The sequence below is a fragment of the Symsagittifera roscoffensis genome, chromosome 5 (genome assembly GCF_963678635.1).
Source record: "Symsagittifera roscoffensis chromosome 5, txSymRosc1.1, whole genome shotgun sequence".
In the NCBI taxonomy this organism is placed as follows: Eukaryota; Metazoa; Xenacoelomorpha; order Acoela; family Convolutidae; genus Symsagittifera; species Symsagittifera roscoffensis.
The window spans coordinates 37,702,402-37,719,692 of record NC_087066.1 but is presented as its reverse complement, the minus strand read 5'-3'; the positions used below and the strand labels follow the sequence as shown (position 1 = coordinate 37,719,692).

At 33.2% G+C, this 17,291-nt stretch overlaps 1 protein-coding gene across 1 annotated transcript in view; it reads left to right on the top strand.

Annotated features, from left to right (window-relative positions):
- Window positions 1-5,034: 5,034 nt before the first annotated feature.
- LOC134846720 (uncharacterized) overlaps window positions 5,035-17,291 on the top strand; it is a 24,386-nt gene continuing 12,129 nt past the window's right edge. Inside the window, exons 1-5 of the mRNA XM_063864105.1 lie at window positions 5,035-5,164; window positions 7,798-7,944; window positions 11,109-11,220; window positions 13,444-13,571; window positions 14,113-14,367. Coding sequence (XP_063720175.1) covers window positions 5,146-5,164; window positions 7,798-7,944; window positions 11,109-11,220; window positions 13,444-13,571; window positions 14,113-14,367 — 661 coding nt within the window. The 5' untranslated portion in view covers window positions 5,035-5,145. The remainder of the gene's footprint in view (window positions 5,165-7,797; window positions 7,945-11,108; window positions 11,221-13,443; window positions 13,572-14,112; window positions 14,368-17,291) is intronic.

The following is a 17,291-nucleotide window of genomic DNA, read 5'->3' as shown; positions in this document are numbered from 1 at the left end:
AATTGGCAATAAAGGGGTTGTTGTAACAAAAATGGCATCTGTATAGAAATTAATTTGGCAATAAATCCTATCTCGAAGTCCGAAATTATTGCATCAGGATTTGAAAAATATCAAAATTTTCAAAAAATTTCTTGTTGTTGAGTAAAATGAACTCGTACTGGATTTGCTGTTTTCCTTAGAGAAACACCAACAAACAGGAAGTTTTAGTTCTCCAAAACCGCAAAAGATGTACAAATTTGGTTATATGGTCGTGGTGCAACCTTAAAAAATCCATCGCCAATAACTGTATTCGTTTTCAGCAATTTTTCTACAGCTTTTTGTTGCAAAAAATTCTACACCCACGTTGGTGTTAAGATCCAGCTAAAATGATTTTAATCGCTGAGATAAAACCCATGGTCCATCAACTGTAACGTCCAAAATTTTTTGTGGTTCTGGAGGCAGACATTTTTCTCTCGCGAGATAAACCATTTTTCAATATCTGATATTCGGGGTTGGGCAAAATTGCAATAGTTTTTCCATAAACATTTTTCAAGTTTTCTGTTGGGTGTTTTCGAAGTATTTCAAAAAGTAATTCACGATTTTTTGGCCAGAAATTGATGATCGGGTTCGTGAGAATGATATTCGCAAAAAAAAATATTATATTTGGAAATGTTGGTAATTAATTTGGTTTTGCAATCAGAATCGACACATCTGTAATATATCCGATGTTCAGATATTTTCTTTTTATAACGAAGCCTTTGAAATATTAATTTTGGACAACTCGCCGACAATCAAGGTCCTTTTGAATTTTTTCCACATTTTTGCCGTTTTTATATTCGGTAAAAATTAAAATTGAGTCCTCCGAAGTTTTTAATTTTTTCGAGACTTTTTCGCTTTCTTTCCAGATTTTGAAAACTGAAATCTGATTGACTGATTTTGATTTTCGCCAATTCGGTCCTTTGCTATTTAGGGATTCCGCCCAATTGTTGGTCTTAGTTTTTGATTCCACCCAATTCGAATTTTGATAATGGTTTATGTTAGATGATTGTTGCAAGGAAAAAAAAAGACGACAAAACATTAAGCTGACAAATAAAACGTTTTTGCATGTAAAGTGAGTGAGCAGTTCGAATTTAATCGGTTTAAATTTTTTAGAAATACAAAGTGGAGAATTCCGTGTAGGGTCATTTTATAGGCCCAACAAGTGCGGTTGTCGTCATAAAAGCGGTCGTCTTATTAACCGGACACCTGATAATGGCGCTTGCTTCAAAAAATCATTAAAAATACATGAACCCGAAGCTTGGTTAAACGCCATGAGGTAATAGACTTAAGGGGGAGGAGGTACGATTTTCTTTCATGGATTCGTTCCTCTGCCGAATCAAAAGGTTCCCCCTTTGTACCGCTTTGAGATATCAATTGTTGGCTGTATGACTCCAAACATTTTTTAAAGCGGCCTTATGTGCCAATTTGTTCAAGTTTTAAAGGAGGAGAGCCCGCCGAAAAACCGCCGTTCTCAAGTGAAAATTTCCAAAAAGTGCCCAAAAACGCCTTTTTTTCGGCCTGTTTTTTTTTCAAAAACTTGCCTGCACCGCTGAAAATATGGTAAAATTGATCAAGGAAGGTTATCTTGCGAAATCTTGCAAGAATCTTGCAAGATTCTTTTGAAGAGGATGCAAGAGTGTTGCAAGATCTTGCAAGATAATCTCCTTTTAAAATGACCTTTTTTGCGAGATCTTACATGATATTATTTTTTGGGCAAAAGCAGCTTTACACGCGGACACAACCAAGTAGCGCTAGTGGAAGAAGGAAGCAATCTTAGCTACGCATACATACACACAGCCCGCAAGAAAACTTCATTTTTTTAACTTTCTTTGTAATCTTCAAGTTTTGATTGACAACTTATAACAAAATCTCTCCAAAATCAAAAAAAACACAATTTAAATAGAATGAGAACACAAACTTAAAGAAATAAATCACAAGATTAAAAGCACAAGATGAAACCTAGTTTTTTTAACTCAGTTTTTTTCACATATTTACGTCAATCGATACCAGCTGATGGACATGACAGAATATCTCGATTTAAAAATACATGCATTCTCCATAAAGTTCTTATTAGACACAGTAGAGAAGAAGTAGTTTGTGATGACAGCTTCACATTCCTAGAACATAGTCTATCGAAGATTGCAAAAGAGTAATGAACGCAAGTAAACATAAAAATTCAAAGTGTGAGCTTCCAACTTCTTCAGTGATCGAAGTGAAGATGATAGTGACGGCTCTCGTTTTGATATCTTTAGAATGCTTTTAAGAGAACTGACTTTTTTGTAGAAACTCAAGTTTTGAAAAACTCAAAAATCAAAAACACCTAAGTCCCCAATCAAGAGCCAACAATGAGCCGCAAAAATCATCTTGATGATTGATGAGGTAGGCTCCTCGATGTTAATGGGTGCTGATGACTACAATTGTCTCGTTCTAAACATGAAAAACATGAAAACATTTTAAAGTACTTTTCAGAGACAAAAGAAAATGTATGGTAATCTTCTCGTTTTTTAATCATTCACAGTAACTTTGGTGGAATGCGAAAAATAAGAAAACAAAAAATGGTCTGAATTATTTTAAGCCATAAACAGTTTAACTTAGTTTTGAGAATGGAATTAGTCAAAAATTTTTTCTGAACAATTTTCAAAAAAAAAGAGAAAGTTAATTTTTATTCACAACTCGTTTTCAAAACATTTGGTAGACCGGCGAACAAGAATCCATGAAAAGCTGAAAGTTGCTCGTAAAATAAACAAACACAGCAAGTTTTTAGTGTGGCGCAGTCAATATGTGGAAAAAAAGGTATTTTCGAAAAAAAAATTCGAAAAGTTCAAAAAAACAATTGAATTATTTTTTGAAAACGGGTTTAAAGAATTTTTTTTTCTAATTGAGAATAACTGGGATGCATGAGACTCTATCAGATTCTTCAAACAAATATCAGTTTTAATATGTTTTGAGTGTGCCTTTGGTCAATAATTTCTGGGGAAAAAATTTAAAAAAGAAAATAGAAAAAATTATTTTGTCAATAGCTTCAACATATTTTTCTCTCAAAAAATAGAGAAAAATATTGTTTATTTTTTCAATACACGATTTAAGAAATCTTGGTGGATAAATGGACAAATGTGTCAGTAATTCCGACGACTCATGAATGATTTGACTCCAAAACTTACACTATGTAAAGAACGGGAACTTTCTTATGGTTTTGGAAACATTGATGAGCTGTTGCCGAAGTGCCAATCCATTTACTTCGAATGAGTGAAAAATTCAGCATCAGTATTTTTCATTGATTCGCAAAACTTTTTATTGATGGTTTTTTTAATCAACTATCTGAATATAAAGGAATCTTAGAACTTCTTTGTAAGTTTTTCTAAAGCATAAAACTCACAAAAAAATCAAATTTTTGAGTGTGGATTAGACAATGTACACTTGTGATTCAACAAAAAAATTTTATTACCGCAAAAAACAAGGAAATTGCTTTTCCTTAAAGAAAACGGAGCCTCGAAACCCAACAACTGAATTTGGATTAGATTGACTATAACCCACTGTTTAATCAAATTTCAAACTTTTTATGATTCAATTAAAAATCAATGAGAAAAGATATCTACACTTTATTTTTGCTTTGCTTTTAATAAATGATTATTACAGAAATTTTGCAGAACAAGAGCACAGCCTACTCAATTTCTGAATTCAAAATTTTTCAAACTCTAAGCAATTCCAATCTCTCCCTCTCAGCATTTGCCCTTTTGACACCTTTTTACCCTTAACAATGATCCCTTTGTCCTTTACTACCGCCGCCACCCCTCGCCAGAAGAATCAACCCCCATGAATTGCATTTTTGTTCCCTCACGAGACTAAACTGTGTAGTAGTTAGGCGCACAGTTTTGTGTCTGTATGTTCCAGGATTCCAAAGACAAGTCTTCAAAACATATTAAAATTTTGTCGAAACGATCAAAGAGAATGAAAGAACAAAAGAAGAACAAAGGGAGCGTCCTTGTTGCGGAATCCGCTTACAATTCACAAAATACACAGTTTGGTCTCATAATGTCTTAGGAAAATAAAATATATATTTTCAATTAAAATACTATTAAATTGACAAAAATTTAGGATCAGAAAAATTTAAAAAGAAAATGATTAATTTTTTGTTTCGATTGGAAAAAGAAAACAAATATCAAAATTGTTTTAAGTTTTTTTTTCAAATTGGGAAAGTTTGAATCACTGCTAACCGGAAAACATGTGATTCATCGAGACCACACTCTACACAATTTTTAACGATTCAAAAAAATATTTGAAAAAAATATATAACTTTTTCTCAGATCAAATCGAAAACGTTTTGCGTTCTCGCTCTATAATCAATTTGTTTTGATCGTACACCTAGCTTATGTTATTTTTTTGTTTTTAGACATAACTTTTGCGTTGGCATAGCATCATTCTTCCAAGATCTTACTAGATAACCTCCATCTTGCAAGATCTTGTAAGATAACCCTCTTTTGCATGAATCTTGCAAAATCTTGCAAGATAACTTCCCTTGATCGACTAGGGAAGAGGTTATTTTTAGTGCTTTAGGAGAGTAAGGAAAACCAATATGGTCGACCTACAAAATTTTTAAAAGCTGACCGACATTTCAATTTTTTTTTTGAAAATCCGCCCCCCTTGAGAAAATCCTGGATCCGCTCCTGTAGGTGCTGCACCATTTTCAGTTTTTTTTTTCGGTTTTTTTTTAGTTTTCAATCTTCAAGTTTCTCTATTGACTTGTATAGTTTTTTCGCTGATTACTATGGTGATTATTGGGAAAAAAGTCAATTTTTTATTTTCAGTCTCCGAAAGGAGTTTTTAAATTGTTTTGACGTCTTTTTGTTGTAAGGGAAGTGATAAAGAAACATTTCCAATTTCAACCATTTTTCTAGTCTAACTTTAATAAGATAAAGCATTCAATTTTACACAAAACAATTTATACTTGAATGATTTTTTGTTAACATGGTATCCCTGGTTACGGAAAAATGAATTAGTGTGATGGATTGCTGAATGGACTTAAATTATTGAAGTTGTTTTTGATTTTAAGCAGGAAATACTTCACATTTGGTCCGTTTTCTTGCTGTTTTCTTGCTTGAACTAAACTTATCATTTTGATAAGCTAAAATGCCCTGTGTGTGCTTAGGTGAGTAGTTTTTGTTTTTTAATACAATATAAATTTGACGATTGGATTAACTTAGTTTTTTATGTAAAAATAAATCTTGACTTTGAGGGCTAGAATGGATAATTTGAATTCGGCCCTGAACTCAATTCTGGGCAAACCCGTATTCGGCAAAACTGATAGGGCAGTCGAAAATAATCGGTTTTTATACAGATTTTTGACTTGTAAAAATCGAGTGTATGTAACCCAATTAGACACTAAAATGTATAATTTGATAAGGACGGATATCATAAAGGTCAGAAAAAACTATTATTTTTTCTAAATAATTTGACTCTTTGTCTAAAAATTGATTTTTTGCTGTATAAAATCTCTATAGGATCTGTACAAATACCCCAAAAACTGCATAATGGATCTGCATGTATTATAATCAATTTTAACTTCATGATTAATGAACTACCCGCACCGAGCGCCTATGGATGATAAACGATTATATTGAAATAATATGACCAGTATCTACAAAATTACAAAATAATCGATTATAATCCATTAAAATTGGATTATAATCCTAAAATTTTTATGTCAATACAATCCTTTATAATCGATTACCCGGGTTGATAAAAAATGTTTTACCATAGAATTTTCATATATGAAAAAAATGCTTATCATACTCTTTCAAAGAGTTTCATAGAGCGAAAGTAAGTGTATGAAAATAGCAAAATAAGCATTTTATCTATACTATGAAACTGTATGATAAGCATTTTTTAAATTTTTTCTAAATTATGAAATTGTATGATAAGCATTTTTTCCATAAATTTTTCTTCCATAAAAGTTATATTTGAGCGCAAAAACAAGTTTGCAAGCAAAAAAAGGATTAAAATTTCTTACCTCAAATTTGTGTTTTCGCTTATGAAAAACGCATATCATACAATTTTCCTATATGAAAACTACATGATAAGCATTTTTCCGACCGAAAATAAAATTCTGTTTTTGACTGTGAAAATGCCCTCTATCTTAGATAGAATTATTTCAACCTATTTCAAATTACCCAGACCCATTTTTTGGTAATTTTTGGAAACTTTTTCTATGACAAAATGATTATCTTATAACTTTCATATATAAAAATTGTATGTTATGCAATTTTTTATCGAAAATTTGTTCATTATTTTTTAATGACCAGAAAGCTTCAAAAGAGGCAAATAGAACAAAAATGTTCATTAAAAATTTATAAACATTTTTTAAATTTTGTATGAATTTTGTATGATAAGCATTTTTCTTCAGTTTTCTTCTTTCGTCAATCCGCGTATAAGCCATTATAAAAGTATTATAAAATAATATTTTTTTGCCACAATAATCAATCATAATCGATTACAATCGATTATAATGGACTTTTTCGAGAGTTATATAAATAGATTTTTCAAATGGATTTTTTTTCGGGTTATCTCATTTCCTGTTTGTGCAGTTGCTACGTATTACGTTTGTCTTTACTTTTTCAATTCAACTCAGTTTAACACTTCATTTCGCAGGGGAAAAGAGATGGGTGTAAGATTTGAACGGTGGTAGGGGGGGAATTACTTAATGGTAGAACTTGGGGAGTTGAATGGTGGTTGAACCCCCATCCCCGCCAAAATTACCACCTCATTTTACTCCCCCCCCCCTTTACCACTCGCCCCACCAGTTTACACCCCTCTTTCATCGGGGAGGCAAAAAAAACTCGAGGGGGTGACGTTGAGACATGATATTTAGAAAAAAGACATGGCTTAAATTTCCAAAAATCGTATGGACTATAATCGGTTTTAATGGATCATAATGGATTTTTATTTCAAAAACTTTCGAGTATTATGGATTATTTTGGCCAAAAAAAATTCGATATCAGTGCCTAAAATAGTGGATTATAATCGATTATAATGGATTTTTTTTCTTCAAAAAATTGACTATAATTTCAATATTATCGATTTTGTGATCTGAATTTTACAATTTCAATGTATTTTATTGAAAGTTTTGTTTCCGGGAATCCATAATAATGGTCTCGAGAATCCATTATAATTAATTGGAATCCATGAGCGCTCGGCCCGGGCATAGGATTGTGGATGGTCACAAAATCAGTAGCAGGTTTAGTGGGGTGGGCGGACGTCGCTTTCCCTTCTCGGGGATTCGACCGCCTGCCGACCCAAATGGTCCCCCTTTGTACTATTGGAGATATTCATTTTTGGCTGACTGACTTTGCAATTTTTCTAAAGGCGCGTTTTTTTATACTAAATTTGAGGAGGTTCGAAATAAGGTCTCTGTGAGGATTTGGGAGAGCTCTGAAAATCATTTTGGTCAAAAATTTTTGTCTTTTTTTTGAGAATCAACCCTTTTTGAGAAAATCCTAAAAATTCTAAATCCGCGATTGCACAAAATAGTGAAATTATAGTGATTATTTTATGAATTTTACTTAAAGTTAATTAAAATAATCAATTTCTGATCTTTATTTGAGTCTTTCTGGCCAAAATTTGATTTCTACTGGCTATATTCATTTTTTAAATTTTGAAAAAAATCGGACTTGTGATGATATTTTCCAGGATTCATAGTTGCGCAAAATCTGATTTATAATGATGTTTCTTATGATTTTAAATGCACTAAAATATATGCTAGGCATGATTCGAATATAATTTCAGAATATAGACTATTTCCATCAGCTTTATGGATGATGACTGGCCTCGTCGTTCTTTTGGCGAATATCCAGATGGTGAAACAGGCTGATTCGGGCGATATTTGCTCCTCTGATTCTGACTGCTGGCGAGATGTCCCAGCAAACATAACAGGCATCAGTCGAAGCTAGACTCGAGAACCCTTTAGTAGTAAAAAAATTGTTCAATGGGAATTAAAGTTATTTTACAGGCAGGAAGGCTGTTTATTTTCGCTATGGGTAATTTTTTGAATTTGTGGAGAGCGATTGTGGCGGGCCTAAGTTTATTAAGAGCGAAATTTGACACCAAAAAGAAACAAGACTGCTCGTATCAGGGGGAAGCCCTGAATGTTCCGACTGCCTTTTAAGGTTTATGGAGCAGTAATAACATTTAAAAATTCAATGAAACAAAACAAAAATCAAAAAGAAAATCATCCCCCCCATACAAAGTACAAAAGGATAGATTTCGCTCCTTGTAACAAACCAATTATGCCAAATAAGCTTCTTTTAACCAATTTGGAACGATTTCTAAGACGGATTAAATCTCCGCTTACGCGTTAATAGCGCGAAATATATCGCGCGTTAATTGTCCCAAATTGACCAAAATGGCAATCTTTAAACCCCCGTAACTTTACGAAAAATGATCACAGGTGAAATATCTTTTCAAATTTGAGCTCAGGACAACAATACTTTTCGAATGATGCAAAAAAAATTCCGTCAAAAATGGCTAGTTAAAAAGTCGAAATTTGTCTGAAGAAAAAAAAACCCACCCCGAGCACAAATATTCCGTTACTTTCGTATCGAAAGTCGGAACAATTAAACAAAATCATATAAGACCAAAATCATTTAAGGCAAAAGTAGCGTTTTTGTTACTTTTTGAAAAATTCCGCTAGTGTTGCGCCTTTTCCGCCTTTTTCATGGAAAATTGGAATTTTGAACGTTTTGGAAGAGCAATGACAACTCGCATCTAAAATGTGGCTTCAGTAATTGATTATAACAGTTATGTTAATTTTTTGACAAATGTAATTGATTAAAATTTCAAAAATAGGTGTTTAAAGGATGCATAATCGATTTTTCATAATTGTTTTTTCAAGGAGATCACAGTTTTTTATAATCCATTAACAATAATATTGAAAACTCTTTACTCGTTAAACCGATTATAATAGAATATAATTTTTTCTAATAGACTATTGTTCCGACTTTCGATACGAAAGTAACGGAACATTTGTGCTCGGGGTGGTTTTTTTTTCAGACAAACTTCGACTTTTAAACTTTTTAAATTTTTGACGGAATTTTTTTATCATTCAAAAGGTAATGTTGTCTTGAGCTTAAATTTGAAAAGATGTTTTACCTGTGATTTTTTTTGTAAAGTTATGGGGGTTTAAGGATTGCCATTTTGGCCAATTTTGGACAATTAACGCGCGATATATTTCGCGCTATTAAAGCGTAAAGCGGAGAGTTAATCCGTCTTAGAAATCGTTCCAAATTGGGTCAAAGAAGCTTCTTTGCCATAATTGATATGTTAAAAGGAGCGAAATGTATCCTTTTGTACTTTATATGGCGTGTGGGGTGATGATTTTCATTTAAAAAATGTCAAGTTTTAGAAAAAAAAACAATTTTTTATAATATTCTAACATATTTAAATTTTTTTATGTTGTTACTGCTCCATAAACCTTAAAAGGCAGTCAAAACATTCAGCGTTTTGCCCTGATACGAGCAGTCTTGTTATCTTTTATGTCACACCAAAAGTATATTTTATTTTTATTCTATGCGTTTTTGTTTTTCTGTTGATAAAACTTTATAAATGACATGTCCTGTCACACTTTGGTTCATCTGAAAACAACAAAGTTATACCACGAAACAAAAATTTTATGGAAATACCTTCAAATTATTTCAAAAGTTTCCGCAAGAGGTGAAAACACCTCTTTCGAACAAGTCATTAAACTAAAAAAAGGTGCTGATATTTTGGTGGTAAAAAAAAACTAAAAATGCGCAAAATGAAACAGAACTGCTCGTATCAGGGCAAAACCATGAATGTTTCGACTGCTTTTTAAAGTATATGAAGCAAGAATAGCATGAAAAATTTAAACGCAATAAAAATAAAAAGAAAATTAAAAAAAAAATTAGGTTTTTTGTGAAAATCATCCCCCCTCACGCCATATAAAGAACAAAATGTTAAATTTCGCTCTTAGCAACTCATAAATTCTAGCAACTAAGCTTCCATCAACCAATTTGGAACTATTTCTAATATGGATTAAACCTCCGCTTACGCGTTGATAGCGCGAAAAATATCGCGTTTTAATTGTCCCAAATTGGCCAAAATGGCAATCTTCAAACCCCCACAACTTTACAAAAAATGATCACAGGTGAAATCTCTTTTCAAATTTAAGCTCAGGACAACAATACCTTTCAAATGATATTAAGAAAAGTCCGTCAAAAATGGCTAGTTAAAAATTTGAAATTTGTCTGAAGAAAAAAACCCGCCCCAGCCTAATTATTCCGTTACTTTCGTTGCGAAAGTCGGAACAAAAACCCTAATTTTTGAAGTAGTTTGAAAACTGCTAAATTTGTAAACTGTAGTAATAAACTGCTTTCAACATATTTCAGATAAACCAAAGTTTTAATTGATTAAAGTAGATTTTTACCAATTTTAATATAATGTAATCAATTATTAACGCTTGGAACTGGATGCTGGAACCGTTTATTTAATCGTTTTTTTTTCTCTTTTTTGCCCAATTTTCGCTAGTTTTAGTTCGTGGTTGGGATGTAGTTCAAACTAGCTTTGTAAAAATTACTGATCATTTCGTTATTCTATGATTGAGAAAAATGTACCAATTTTCAGTAGCAATTGATCAAAATGAAAGAGAGGCAGATTTGTCCTCTTTTGCGAAAATTTGACCATATGACGCCAAAAAAGTTTAGGTCAATCAAGTTTTTTAGGCAAGCGCTACCTCCGCAAATTTAGTTTAAATTGAGGTCTAAGGTGTTTTCAGAAAATCTATTTGGTTCGTTGACCAAAATGGACGTCGTAAAATATAAGCAAGGTGGAAATACTTGGCAACCAGAATTGAGGAAGGGATGGCCGCAAACGAATGCCCCTTCGTACGCTACTGACAACAGCATATGTTCATACAATATGCATAAATTACACATATATTAAGAATATATGTTTTACTACTACGTTTGTATGCCCAAAAATTTTTCGAAAACATTTCCAAAACTGTTTGAGTAATTATTGATGAAATAAGCTTCAAAAAAATAAGCTTCTTGAGGTGTCCAGCTCGATTGATGCCGCATTAGAAATTTGTCGTGGCCAGGAAACTGACTGCATCGAAGATCTTTTAGATGAAAATCAAAAGGGAAACCTGACCTGCTGTTCTGAGAAATGTTATGAGCAAGACATGTGTGATGCGTAAGTAGTTCCAGTTTTAAAAACATCACTATCTTAGTGGCATGGTCACACCCAGATACAAAATCAAATCTTTAACAGGCCAATATTACTCTATATTGATTTCAGAACAGCCAAAATAGCATAAGTTAAATTTCTTGGAATTTGCTCAGCTGTTAATAGCTGGCCCAATGTTAACTTGCCAGGAAATTTTGCAAGTTTTTGTCACTATTTTTGTGCGGATGGAAAATTGGTAACGGATTAATTTTCAGATCGAAAATGCAGTGTTTGCCTAATTCAGAGAAAACACCAAGTCAGGTGGCCAAAGAAAATGATTTTTTCATTGAACTGCCTGAATTTTCATAAAATACTTTAAAATTTGCTCCTAAACTATAATTGTTGCTACTTTCGAAGAGAGTGACGGATTGCTTGCGCTCGTGTGGTTTTTTTTCTCCGGACCAGTTTCGACTTTTCAACTAGCCATTTCTGGCCGAATTTTTTCAAGGATCCGAAAAGTATAGTTGTTCTGAGCTCAATATTAAAAAAATGTATTTGAAATTTTTTGTAACAATCAGTTTTTGCAAAACTATGGGGTTTTACGGGGCTGTGACAGATTTCGTCCCATGACAGATCTCGTCCCATTTTAATTTCAACAAATTTCGTCCCATTTAAAGGCATACACAGATTTCGCCCCACAAATTTGGGAGTAAACATATTTCGTCCTACTTTTTGTAAAGTGTGAGCTTTCAAAAGCAAGTAATAAAAAAATTTCGTTTCACATTATATATAAACAAAGATAAATCAATGCTTCAAATCAAAGCAGTCGCGATTGACAATTATGAGAACTACTTAATCCGCAATTACAGTAATTTTCCAAAAATAGGACGAAATGTTTTTGATGGGACGAAATCTGTGTGGGACGAAATCTGTGTGGGACGAAATCTGTTAATTAAATAAATAGGACGAAATCTATAGTATGGCAAAATCTGTGCCAATCGTTTAAGGATTGCCAATTTGGCGTATTTAGGATGGCTCAGGCATGAAATCTTTCGAACCAATGTCGCGAGGCGGAGTTTCAATCCGTCTTCGAAATCGTTTCAGATTGACTTGAGGTCAGCTTTTTCGTTTGTTCGATACTTTGCTATATGCAAATGATATCACTATTTACTTTACATAGCGTATGGTAGGTTGCTTTTTCCACGAAAAAAAAGACATGTTATTTTTGCATTTGTTAATCTTATAGAAATTGAGTATAATCTCTCCTTTGCTAAACAAATTATAATCAAATGTAGAAAAATTTAAGCACAATTGAATGAAACTCTATCCAGCAAAGCTTTTTGTATCCAAATTGCCGAACTGAATTTATCATTATAAAAATCAAATTAACGGTATTTTTTTTTAAAAAGTAAATGTTTTATGTCTTCTCCAATGTATATCGTTTCAGTTGAATAAACTTTTCACCACGAAATGCATTCTCTTGATTAATAAAACAAGTTTTATGATAAACAAGACTGCTCGTATCAGGGCGAAGCCCGGATTGGTCTGACTGACTTTTATGGTCTATGGAGCAGTAATAACATGAAAAAATTTGTAATGAGAACAAACCGTTTTTTTTATTTGAGCTTTTTGTGAAAATCCTCCCTCCACACGCCATGTAAAGTACAAAGTGATAGATTTTGCTCCTATTTACAGATCACCAATGGCAATTAAGCTTCCTTCAACCAACTTGGAACGATTTCTAGACTGATTAAATCTCCGCTTTCGCGTTAAAAGCGCAAAAACAGCGCGCGTTAATTGTCCCAATCTGGCCCAAATGGCAATCGTTAAACCCCCGTAACTTTTCGAAAACTGATCACAGGTGAAATATATTTTTTTTCAATTTTAAGCTCAGGACAATAATACTTTTTGAATGATGTTTAGATATTCCCAAAAAATGGCTATTTAAAAAGTCAAAATTTGTTTGAAGAAAAAAAATCAACCCGAGCTTAAATATTCCGTTACTTTCGTTACAAAAGTTGGAACAATAAATAGTCATGCAGCTGCCACTAAATGGTATATGTCGAATTGTTCATCAAGTTCTTTCAGAACCATGATACGTTCTGTTCTTCCAGAATTGCAAATTTGATTACGAAAAGCACGCGATAACACGTAAATAAAGCAAAAGTTAATGCTATTTCATCCATATGCTAGTTTATACGGTCCCATAACAAACGAATTGTTCGTATAAGATCGATTTGTGTGTTTTAGAGTTGGGATTTTGGCAGCGTTTCTGGCCTTTGTAGCCGGATCTTTTCTGTTTTGCTGCAGTCTTTGTGTCGTAGGAGTGTGTTGCATTTGTGGCCTGTGCATTGGCGTATGCGTATACTGCAAAAGACGTAAGTTTGAAAATGAAATCTGATTTTTTATTTCAATAGTTTTTTCTTAATTTTATTTGATTATTTTTGTTTTCGAGTTTCTTTGCTTAGAAACTAATTTTTATAAGTGTATATTTAAAGTGATTGGAAAAACATTGCCGATTATTCTTCATTAAAAAAAACCATCGCCTAATTGTTTTCAAATGCCAAAATTTCTGTTTTTTTTAGTTTCATGGCAAAAACCTTTTTGCTAGGTTTTCGAAGATTTCTAGACAATTAAAGATCATGCACGGTCAATTCTTGAAGTGTTCATAAGTTTGAATGTGGTTTTTTTTGAATGGAAGGAGTGTTGTCAAAATAAGCCTACTCTATGACAAATGATGTTTCGATAGAAGATACTTGCAAATTATATGCTTATCTAGCGAAGATTGTACAAGATCTGCACAATATTTTACTACGTTTTGTAATGAATATTGCAGAAAAACTGCAATTGCTTCCCACATAAACACTGAAACACACCATTCAACATGAAAACAAACTTCAAGTTTGGAAACAATTTCAGGCGGGCAAAATAAGGCTGCAAACTCTAATCAGAACTATCTAGACGCGGTCGCAGCACAATACTCAATGCAGCCTGGAACACATGCGACAACAGTGCCCCCGCACCCCCTTATCACCCGCCGACTGAAGTGCAATAGGTGGCAACAGAGTTTGAAGATTCTATCATTTGCATATTTTCTAAAAGGAGATAACACACATCTAATTTCAAGTATTGATAATCGATTATTTTATGATTTTAGTACCAGTCTTTCCGAATGTGAGAAAAAATATATTATTAATCATACTATCCTTTATTAATCATATAATAATTGAGTATAATCTCTCATTTGCGAAACAAATTATAATCAATTATAGAACAATTAAAGCACAATTTAATAAAACTTTTACCATCAAAACCTTTTGTGTCCAAACATTAGTTTTTACCGAACTGAATTTCTGCATTAGAAAATTCAATTTAGCGGTTTTTTCCCCCCAAAAAAAAAGTTTTATGTTTTCTCCAATGTATATTGTTTCATATAGGACTGATTAAATCTCCGCTTACGCTTTAAACGCGCGAAGTTCAATTATCGCGCGTTAATTGTCCGAAATTGACCAAAATGGCAATCTTTAAACCCCAATAACTTTACGAAAAAAAATCACTGATGAAATATTTTTTTTCAAATTTAAGCTATACCAGGACAGGAATACAAAAGCTCCGTCAAAAAAGGCTAGTTAAAAAGTCAAAATTCTTGTCTGAAGAAAAAAAAACCACTCTGAGCACAAATAACGTCACAAAAATTGGAACAATAAGCTATCACTCATGCGAGCTTGATTATTCTACTGACTCAGGAAAATATGTTCTCAAAATCAACCTCATTGCTGATAAACTGTATACCCTTTCAGTTATGCGCTATGACGTTCATTTATTGCAGAAGAACCGTAACTCATTCTTCTGCCTTCGCCAATGGCTCCACTATGAACAGAATTGAAACGACCGCCATATGAACGCTACCTTCAAAACAAATTTTTTAAACAAAAAAATCGCAAATTTTTTTGCAGATGTTTTGACGGCCCTGGAAAATGAAACAAAAAGTTCCATTGGACTTGAATATTCAAAAAATACGTTTCAATCGAAAGTTCAAAATGAATCTGCGAATGCCTTGCTCCACAAAACAAAATTCTAAGCCATGAAACAAAAAAACGTGCGAACACTTTCTGAGTTAAGACAGCAATTAATCGTCTTCCTATTTATTGTTCCGACTTTAATATAACGAAAGTAACGGAATATTTGTGCTCGGGGTGGGTTTTTGTTTCTTCAGACAAAATTCGAATTTTTAACTAGCCATTTTTGACAGGATTTTTAAATATCAATCGAAAGGTAGTGTTGTCTTGAGCTTAAATTAGAAAAGATATTTCACCTCTGATCATTTTTCGTAGAGTTATTGGGGTTTTAAGATTGCCATTTTGGCCAATTAGGGACAATTAACGCGCGATATATTTCGCGCTATTAACACGGAAAGCGGTGATTAAATCCGTACTAGAAATCGTTCCAAATTGGTTGAAGGAAACTTATTTGCCATAATTGATGTGTTACTAGATGCGAAACTTATCACTTTGTTATCATAAATTCAACCGAAACTTATCACTTTGTACTTTAAATGGCGTGTGGGTTGATGATTTTCGCAGAAATCTTAATTAAAAAAAAATATTATGTTTTTCATTACGAGGCCAAATTGTGCATTCTGTGCATTGTATGCTGATTCCGCAACAGGCCAAAATCAAATTTTTCGCGGAATCCGCAACATTGCTACATTTCTTTGATCTTCATTGCTGTTTTGGATTCCACAAACAAATACCCAAAACACTCATGTTCAAAATCGCTCCAAAAATAGGCGAAATTGCGGAATCCGCAACCGTATTTGCGGAATCCAGCACAATTTCTGGAATCCACAAGCAAATAAAGAGACATGTGTAAAGTTGAAATGAGCTGTTGCGGAATCCGCAACTGTAAGCGGAATCCGCAAACTGTAGGTGGAATCCGCAAACTGTAAGTGGAATCCGCAAATTGTAAGTGGAATCTACATTTCCTTGAGAATAAGACATTCAGAGCTCTAAATTTGTTCAATAATTGTAAGTAAGCTATTCAGAAAGATTTGAATAGCTAACTCATGGTTTCACTCTGTGATCTCATCCTAAGTACTATCTCCATAAAAAGAATTCACGCTCCCAAATACTGAATCTCAAATACTGAATACCAATTACTGAATCTCAAATACTGAATCCCAAATACTGACCTAATTCGGCAATATGTCAACCCAACAATGAATCCCCGTTATCGAAAAAATTGACCCAATTACCGAATTCACCCAATGAATTTATTCGGTGTTGTGACTACAAAACTATGATCCCAAAAACTGCTGGCAAATACAAAAGTGTGACGTCTATCGATTTAGTTAACCAATGTTTAAAGATTTGTTCGTGGATTCCGCTGACAATGGTTAAGTCCTTGCTTTTAGATTCCGCAAGTGCATATGCAAGTGCAGTGATAAAAAAATTTTCTGAAATCCTTTACAGTTTGCGGAATCCGCTTACATTTGCGGATTCCACGTACATTTTGCGGAATCCGCTTACATTTGCGGATTCCACGTACATTTTGCGGCGGAATCCACTTACAGTTGCGGAATCCAGAATACGTGCTATATTTCCTTGTTGCAGAATCCGCAACAAAATGAATGTGCCGAACGTTACAAATATATATACGCGGAATCGACGTAAATCTTGTAAGGGGAATCCACTTACATTTTGGAACATGTTTAAATACTTGTGTCTGGAGTCCAGGAACATACAGACACAAAATTGTGCACAGTGCACAGTTTGGCCTCGTAATGTTACATTTAGTTTTTCATGTTATTACTGTTCCACAGACTTCAAAAGGCAGTCGGAATATTCAGGGCCTCGCCCTGATACGAGCAGTCTTGTTTTCTCTATCATTGAATTGCAAGCCAAAAATAGTTTTTCAAATCACGCAGTGCCTGAAAAAAATCAACAACAAAGTAAGCAGCCCAAAAAGAATCATCCGAATCTCGTTTATTCTCTTTGGGAGAAAAGAATAAGACGTTATCTCTGAATTTAAACTAAAGTGAATTTCAAAGCAAAGCTATCTATTTGTTATCTATGGCACTAATTTGTTTTTCAAATTTG